Here is a 9,241-nt window from a genome sequence, read left to right as displayed (position 1 = left end):
TTTGTGGGTTTCACTTTATTTAAAATTCAGCCACGTCGTGGGCAGTATACCAGGACACCTGCCAGCGACGTGGCAGACATTTTTTGAGATACAAAAATGAACGTATCCCATCAGGGCCTTTAAGGAACGTAGGTTGGTGGGGAGTCAAGTGCTGAATAAAGGGGACACCGTGGGAACAGTACAGGAGCGAAAACAGAACAGTCCCACCAGAGCTACTTTGAGATGATTTAGATGATTTGGGGGCAAGAGGCACAAAGCTTGGAAAGGGCATGATTCTGAAGTGATGCCAAGCTAAAGGTGAAGAGAACAGAAAGGCTGGATGATGTACGCTGCGCTGCTGAGAAGCTGAAGTTGTATCTCAGGGGCAACAAAGAGCCAGCTTTTGAGCCAGGGAGTGAACTCATCAGATGTCTTTCTGGTAACTAACACGCAGCTGTCACAACTGGAACAGTCCAGCAAACGTGCAGGCCTGGGCTTGGGCAGTGACGGGGTAGGGGCACATACCTGGATCTGTGCGGTAGAACATTCTAGGGGAGGGCTATGTGGTCCAACAGGCAGAGTTTAAGGAGAAAGTGAGGATGGTGCCTAAGTCTCTCAGAGACCGGACAGTGATATTAAAAATTACGAGTCTATGGGCGCCTGGGTGGCTCAGTCGTTAAGCGTCTGCCTTCGGCTCAGGTCATGATCCCAGGGTCCTGGATCGAGTCCCACATCGGGCTCCCTGCTCGGCAGGAAGCCTGCTTCTCCCTCTCCCACTCCCCCTGCTTATGTTCCTGCTCTCGCTCTGTCTCTGTCAAATAAAATCTTTAAAAAAAAAAAAAATTTATGAGTCTATGGGATACGAGAAGGAAAAGAGCAAAATAGGTTTAGCTTTTTGTTTTTTTTTTTTAAGATTTTTATTTATTTATTTAATAGAGAGAGCGAGCACAAGTAGGCAGAGCAGCAGACAGAGGTAGAGGGAACTTCTACAACTTTAATAGGTCTTGTCCAGGCTCACTAAATAGAACTATACCATTTATACCCTAACAAAGACAACATTTACATGCCAGTTGACTACTTCAAGAACTAGAAGTCCACATTCACATTTACAGAGCCTAATTAAGGCAGGACAGGAACACCCCCATCTTTCACGTCATCCTTGGCCCCTTTGTCCTGAGAAAGGAGACTCAGCTGCTTCTTTAGTTCTTCGATTTCTTTTTCTTGCTCCAGTATTTTCATCTGTAGGGTGAGATTAACCTGTCAAGAGAAAATTTTGAATTCCATTAAAATGGCCTCTTCCATTTTATTTTTTTTATTTTTTTAAAGATTTTTTTTTTTATTTATTTATTTGACAGAAAGAGATATAGCGAGAGAGGGAACACAAGGGGGAGTGGGAGAGGGAGATGCAGGCCTCCCGCCGAGCAGGGAGCCCGACGCAGGACTCGATCCCAGGACCCCAGGATCATGACCCGAGCCGAAGGCAGACGCTTAACGACTGAACCACCCAGGTGCCCCGGCCTCTTCCATTTTAAATACACAGGCCAACCTCCCTTTGCACGGTGCGCCTGAATCCCAGTGCCCACAGCTGGCGGAGCTGCGCCAGCGTCGGTCGCCTGGCTCCGTAACTAACTGTCAGCACCTCAGTCCACGAAGCCTGTCACCACCAGGGGCCAGTCATCACCTGGCTCACGGCACACCCCAGGCCACGTGTGTGTTGTGTTGCCTCCGTGTGTCCTAACTGACACGTGGAACTGGCCAGCAAAGATGGAAGTGCAGCAAGCTAATGAAAAGTAAGGACGCTGGCAGCCGAATCAAATCGCACCGCGTGGTGTCAGAGAAGAAACAGGCGGCCGTGGGGTGTCGCTCCCGCCGCCGCCAGGCACACGGGTGTGCAGCCCCAGGACCGGGCAAAGAGGACTTAGCAGAAATGAGGAAAAGGATGAAGATGTCCCAGAGAAAGTGACACCAGCAAAATTCACGTTGAAAGAACTCTCGGGAGGTGGGGGGATGGGTTAGCCCGGTGATGGGTACTAAGGAGGGCACATACTGCATGGAGCACTGGGTGTTATGCACAAACAATGAATCATGGATCACTACATCAAAAACTAACAATGTGATGTGTGGTGACTAACATAATAAAATTTAAAACAAAAAACAAAAAACTCTCGGAGATCTCTCACAACTTCGAAAGTGCAAAGGATACTTGACCACTGATCCAAACTTAGAAAGGAGTGTACAGTTCACCACAGCACAGAAAAGCAGCTCACTCTGTATCCTAAGGTCTATGGTGAGATGCAGGCAGGCACTGTTTAAACCACTCTTGAACACGTAAATAAATAGTTTTACAACTTGCTTCATTTCCACATACCTCTGCAACTGACAGAGTTTTTAATGTTTTGAGAAACATTTGTAAAGGTCATGGGACAATCATAACTTCCCGTGGATTACTAAGATCCCCTTGCGTGGTCTGAGCTCAGCAGTCATTTTCACAGTCCTGTACGAACGGCCATGCAAACCAAAGACTGCCTTGTCCACACAAGTTTTCTCTCTATAGGCATGTGAAGGCTATTATATAAAAAATTCTACAAGAGAAATACCATAAATGCCAAATAACTACGGTCTCTAATAGCTAACTTAACTGGGAGTTAGAAAATCCCTTCCGTAGAAAAGAGATAAATTTAATCACCACATCTGCTGTTTTCAAAGGCTCAGAAAAGTACTACACCTACCTGTTTACCATTCAAGCTAGTAAAATTCACTGTTTTACCTGAAACTCAGTGAGCCTTAAACAGAAAATAAATCAACGGAACAGTTACTACAAAGAGCGCACAGACCAGTGTGCATCACGACGATGTCGGTATCTGCTGCACACGGGCTGCCTGCAGCCCCTCCCCAACCCCCCCCAGACTTCTCCCTTAACGGGTCTGAGCAGCCGAGAGGGCCTGAGAATTCCATCTGGTTCCCGAGGATTTTATGCTGCCGGCCTGGAGACTACACTCTAAGGACCAGCGCATCTAATGCAATGCCGCTCACACACTGTGGAGGCAAATCATTTGGGGATCTTGTTAAATGCAGATCCTGAGCTGGTATGTCTGGAGTGGAGCCCAAGACCCTATACCTCTCAAAAGCCCCCAGGTAATGCTGATGCTGCTGGTCTGGGGACTGTGCTTGCGGTAGCAGAGCACTAGGGGATCTGTGAATAGATCTTTGAATCAAGCTTTTGTTAAATCTCAGAAAGTTTCTGGAGGAACAGAATGGATGAATCGTGTTTCCAGTCCTTGTAGACTGGACATGGTACTTGGCACAGTAACAACGGGCCTGGAAGGAGGGGAGGAAGGGGCTGCCCTGGGGCCCATCCCACATCACAGGACGGAAAACCAGAATCACACACTGAATGCTGAAGGACCGCAGACGGGCTGAGGCGGTCTCTGCCACCGTCACTCCAGCTCCCCCCAAGATTTCCTGCTGTCTTTTACTCTCTGGTATGTGCCCCTTTTTACTAGTAGATATGTTGTAGTGATTTATAAAAGGTTGTATTTCCTAGTCAGAAAGGAAAACTAAAGCCTTTGGACTTAGCAAGAGGAAGCTAGAAAGTAGAGCCTATATATAATTACAACTTTTAGACACTGGCTGTGGTCACCTTGCTTACTTGGACTAAGGCTGTGCTTCTGGGAACTCTTGAGAATGAGTTTAATCTGGTTTCCATAAACCTTATTCTAAGCTCAACTGGGGCTCCTGGCTGGCTCAGTCCGTGGAGCGTGTGACTCTTGATCTTGGGATTCATGAGTTTGGGTGGAGAGATTACTTTACAAAAAAAAAAAAAGAACGAAAGAAAGAAAAAAAATATATGTACATACATTTCCAGAATTTTGGAAAAGTTCGCTCTGCAGCAGCTGAAGAGCAGACGGTCTCTGAGATGCGTTCCTTCTAGTTAAGTGCTGGATATACTTGGCTTGCACGGGACACCTCTTACTGAGGGATTCAGGTATCTGACCACTTCTTAAACCTGTTAAAACGTGTACTCGCTCCATTTCTGTTCCAAACGGCTGAAAGAGCTCTAGCAGGATCACACCCAAGCTATACATATCTGACTGGAAAAGCGGGAGAGAGGTAATTTAGTAGTGAAACACAAAGGGAGACTAACATCACCATCCTCTCAAACACTAGATTTCGAAGACAGGCCGATTTACAGACCCTACGATGCAAGGCACACAGTGGGCAAGCTTACTGCTCTCAGAGGCAAGTTTCTGCCACCTAGAATCATGGCCCTGAGGGAGCGCTGTCTGGTACCGTCGCAATCCCCATCTCTTCCAAACCAAGAAGGGCATCCACGGCCACAAAGGCTGGCCGGGTGAGGGGCAGGGAGAACCCCCCGGCCCCGTCCACAGTCACTACCATACCAGTGACCCCAGCACTCCCTGAAAATCCGGGCGTGGAGCAGCCTGAGCAAGAGACGGGAGCTCCCACGTGCTGGGGCCAGCTACTGGGGTCGGCGTCCCTGCGGCCTGCTCCCCTCTGCCTCCACACACAGCGAAGCATTCTGGTAAAGTTTAAGAAACTTCATAAAATCTGTTACTTTTCCTGAAATCGTTTTTCAAGGAAGGCCTTTAACCAGGTAGGATTTGAGGAAGAGCCATGGTCTCTTTCTTTTTTTTTTTTTTTTTATTATTTTTTTTTTAATTTTTTTTATTGTTATGTTAATCCCCATACATTACATCATTAGTTTTAGATATAGTGTTCCATGATTCATTGTTTGTGCATAACACCCAGTGCTCCATGCAGAACGTGCCCTCCTCAATACCCATCACCAGGCTAACCCATCCTCCCAACCCCCTCCCCTCTAGAACCCTCAGTTTGTTTTTCAGAGTCCATCGTCTCTCATGGTTCTTCTCCCCCTCCGATTTCCCCCCCTTCATTCTTCCCCTCCTGCTACATTCTTCTTCTTCTTTTTTTCTTTCTTAACATATATTGCATTATTTGTTTCAGAGGTACAGATCTGAGATTCAACAGTCTTGCACAATTCACAGCGCTTACCAGAACACATACCCTCCCCAGTGTCCATCACCCAGTCACCCCATCCCTCCCACCCCACCCCCCACTCCAGCAACCCTCAGTTTGTTTCCTGAGATTAAGAATTCCTCATATCAGTGAGGTCATATGATACATGTCTTTCTCTGTTTGACTTATTTCGCTCAGCATAATACCCTCCAGTTCCATCCACGTCGTTGCAAATGGCAAGATCTTATTCCTTTTGATGGCTGCATAATATTCCATTGTATATATATACCACATCTTCTTTATCCATTCATCTGTTGATGGACATCTTGGCTCTTTCCACAGTTTGGCTATTGTGGACATTGCTGCTATAAACATCGGGGTGCACGTAGCCTTTCGGGTCCCTACTTTTGTATCTTTGGGGTAAATACCCAGTAGTGCAATTGCTGGATCGTACGGTAGCTCTATTTTCAACTTTTTGAGGAACCTCCATACTGTTTTCCAGAGTGGCTGCACCAGCTTGCATTCCCACCAACAGTGTAGGAGGGTTCCCCTTTCTCCGCATCCCCGCCAACATCTGTCATTTCCTGACTTGTTAATTTTAGCCATTCTGACTGGTGTGAGGTGGTATCTCATTGAGGTTTTGATTTGGATTTCCCTGATGCCGAGCGATATTGAACACTTTTTCATGTGTCTGTTGGCCATTTGGATGTCTTCTTTGGAAAAATGTCTGTTCATGTCTTCTGCCCATTTCTTGATTGGATTCTTTGTTCTTTTGGTGTTGAGTTTGATGAGTTCTTTATAGATTTTGGATACTAGCCCTTTATCTGATATGTCATTTGCAAATATCTTCTCCCATTCTGTCAGTTGTCTTTTGGTTTTGTTGACTGTTTCCTTTGCTTTGCAAAAGCTTTTTATCTTGATGAAGTCCCAATAGTTCATTTTTGCCCTTGCTTCCCTTGCCTTTGGTGATGTTTCTAGGAAGAAGTTGCTGCGGCTGAGGTCGAAGAGGTTGCTGCCTGTGTTCTCCTTTAGGATTTTGATGGACTCCTGTCTCACATTGAGGTCTTTCAACCATTTGGAGTCTATTTTTGTGTGTGGTGTAAGGAAATGGTCCAGTTTCATTCTTCTGCATGTGGCTGTCCAATTTTCCCAACACCATTTGTTGAAGAGACTGTCTTTTTTCCATTGGACATTCTTTCCTGCTTTGTCAAAGATTAGTTGACCATAGAGTTGAGGGTCCATTTCTGGGCTCTCTATTCTGTTCCATTGATCTATGTGTCTGTTTTTGTGCCAGTACCATACTGTCTTGATGATGACAGCTTTGTAGTAGAGCTGGAAGTCTGGAATTGTGATGCCGCCAGCTTTGCTTTTCTTTTTCAACATTCCTCTGGCTATGCGGGGTCTTTTCTGGTTCCATACAAATTTTAGGATTATTTGTTCCATTTCTTTGAAGAAAGTGGATGGTATTTTGATGGGGATTGCATTGAATGTGTATATTGCTCTAGGTAGGATTGACATCTTCACAATATTTGTTCTTCCAATCCATGAGCATGGAACGTTTTTCCATTTCTTTGTGTCTTCCTCAATTTCTTTCATGAGTATTTTATAGTTTTCTGAGTACAGATCCTTTGCCTCTTTGGTTAGATTTATTCCTAGGTATCTTATGGTTTTGGGTGCAATTGTAAATGGGATCGACTCCTTAATTTCTCTTTCTTCTGTCTTGTTGTTGGTGTATAGGAATGCCACTGACTTCTGTGCATTGATTTTATATCCTGCCACTTTACTGAATTCCTGTATGAGTTCTAGCAGTTTTGGGGTGGAGTCTTTGGGATTTTCCACATAAAGTATCATATCATCTGCAAAGAGTGAGAGTTTGACCCATGGTCTCTTTCTGCCAGTTCACGCCCAGTCACTGAAAAGCTGAATGATTCATCAAAAGGAAGAAAATTTACTAGGCTGTTACTTTGAGAAAAGGATTTCCTTTAACATTCCTTCAAGGAACAAAACGGATTAGACCTTTTCACAGCCCGAACTGTGACATTTTAAAAGGAAAGCTCATTTCAAAAATAATTTAGGACACCCATGGATTTAGAAGTGGTAAAGTAGGGGCGCCTGGGTGGCTCAGTTGGTTAAGCGTCTGCCTTCGGCTCAGGTCATGATCCCAGGGTCCTGCGATCGAGCCCCGCATCGGGCTCCCTGCTCAGCGGGAAGCCTGCTTCTCCCTCTCCCACTCCCCCTGCTTGTGTTCCCTCTCTCGCTCTGTCTCTGTCAAATAAATAAATAAAATCAGGCTCCCTGCTCGGCGGAGAGTCTGCTTCTCCCTCTGACCCTCACCCCTCTCATGCTCGCTCTCTCTCAAATAAATAAAATCTTAAAAAAAAAAAAAAAAAAAAAAATAGAAGTGGTAAAGTAGCCTGAAAATCAGTGTAGTCAGATTTAGGTGAAAAGTGAGGTTTCCTGTTAATGGCAGTTTCATGAAACAGACAACCTACCCTACTCTGTTACCTCCAAAAACACCAACACGAGAACTTCCACTGCACTTACTGTGCTTTTTGTTACTTAGGACAGCAGACCAAGTCCAGCAAAAGGGGGAAAAGCAGCAAATACTACCTTGGCGTCATACTCGGATCCTTCCAACTGCTCAGGAGAAGCGTACAGGCAAGTACCCACTCTGGACGTGTGTGTGAGTGTCCCTGTAATTTGAAAAGCCAAATATTAAAACACTGCAGAGTTCCCACTGTCTACACTAAAGAACATGGACTCTGAGCAGGGTACTGTAGGGAACGATGGTTGCTTTTTGTCTTTATCTTACTTTTGCTATTACATTAAGTCTTTATGAGTCTCTTTAAATACTGACAAGTTCAATCATGTTTCTTTTTGTCTTAACGCCAAAAAAGAAAAGAACCAGAATAAACTTACTCTTCCCATCTCTATCGATCCAGTCTGTGTTCTTCTGTATGATGTCTGTGCAGGCCAGACCAAAGTCTCCTATTTTTACTTGCTGATCAGAGCCATGAAGAAAAATATTCCTGGGCTGTAAACAAACAAGAACAACTCCTTGGTGTTCTTAAAACAGTAAAAATGGGGGCGCCTGGGTGGCTCAGTTGTTAAGCCTCTGCCTTCGGCTCAGGTCATGATCCCAGGATTCTGGGATCGAGTCCCACATCGGGCTCCCTGCTCGGCAAGAAGGCTGCTTCTCCCTCTCCCGCTCCCCCTGCTTATGTTCCTGCTCTCACTATCTCTCTCTCTGTCAAATAAATAAATAAAATCTTAAAAAAATAAAACAGTAAAAATGTGTAGATGTTAAGAGATTTCAACTCAGGGGGCGCCTGGGTGGCTCAGTCGTTAAGCGTCTGCCTTCGGTTCAGGTCATGATCCCAGGGTCCCAGGATCGAGCCCTGCATCGGGCTCCCTGCTCCGGGGGAAGCCTGCTTCTCCCTCTCCCACTCCCCCTGCTTGTGTTCCCTCTCTCACTGTGTCTCTGTCAAATAAATAAATAAAATCTTTGGGGAAAAAAAAAAAGAGTTTTCAACTCAGGAGCAAGTAGCCGCTCAAAAATTAAAAATCCGAGCAGAGGTTCTAAAACGTGGCTGCACATCAGAACCAGCAAGGGAGCTCCAAGCCCTTCCACAGACCAAAAAAATCAGAATTCTTGGGGGTGGACACAGGCAGCAGTACTCTGTAAAAGTCCCCACATTACTCCAAGTTTGAGAACCACGATCTCTGGCAGAGCACACCTTGTACACAAGTGCTCCTCGGCCCTGACTGGGTGTCAGAATCCCCCGAGAAGCTTTTAAAAACTGTCCTCTCCAGCAAGTCAAAGACTGATTTTTTTTTTTTAATGAGAAAACTTTGATATTTTTTAAAAGCTCCTAGATGATTCTTTTATGTTCGCCAGGGTTAGGGGCAATTAGGTCACCCTATGAAAGGCATGCATTTAGCACCATTTAAGCAACCGGGGCAGACCCCAAACTTTTCCCGATGGAACTAATCCTGTGCCACCGAAAACCTGCACCCATACTGTGGGGAGGGGGATTTCCACTCAAAACAAAAATATATTTAGGTTAAAAGTTGGGTTTTCTTACTTTAAATGTAATAATTTTAATTTTTTTTTTTTAAAGATTTTATTTATTTGCGAGAGAGAGAATGAGAGACAGCATGAGAGGGAGGAGGGTCAGAGGGAGAAGCAGACTCCCTGCTGAGCAGGGAGCCCGATGTGGGACTCGATCCCGGGACTCCAGGATCATGACCTGAGCTGAAGGCA

General features: G+C 45.3%; 1 protein-coding gene across 3 annotated transcripts in view; it reads right to left on the bottom strand.

Annotated features, from left to right (window-relative positions):
* Positions 1-920: 920 nt before the first annotated feature.
* Positions 921-9,241, bottom strand: part of EIF2AK1 (eukaryotic translation initiation factor 2 alpha kinase 1) — a 33,125-nt gene continuing 24,804 nt past the window's right edge. For 2 of the 3 annotated variants that reach the window (XM_032394171.1, XM_032394173.1), the window contains exons 12-15: positions 7,897-8,011; positions 7,588-7,670; positions 3,837-4,070; positions 956-1,236 (exon numbers count right to left, since the gene is read on the bottom strand). In XM_032394171.1, coding sequence (XP_032250062.1) covers positions 1,099-1,236; positions 3,837-4,070; positions 7,588-7,670; positions 7,897-8,011 — 570 coding nt within the window. In that variant the 3' untranslated portion in view covers positions 956-1,098. Of the gene's footprint in view, positions 1,237-3,836; positions 4,071-7,587; positions 7,671-7,896; positions 8,012-9,241 lie in introns of all 3 variants that reach the window. The other variant, XM_032394174.1, reaches the window with a different exon arrangement.

Source organism: Phoca vitulina, unplaced genomic scaffold (assembly GCF_004348235.1).
Source record: "Phoca vitulina isolate PV1807 unplaced genomic scaffold, GSC_HSeal_1.0 scaffold79, whole genome shotgun sequence".
NCBI lineage: Eukaryota > Metazoa > Chordata > Mammalia > Carnivora > Phocidae > Phoca > Phoca vitulina.
The sequence above is the reverse complement of the archived record's forward strand: the minus strand, read 5'-3'. Positions and strand labels throughout refer to the sequence as shown.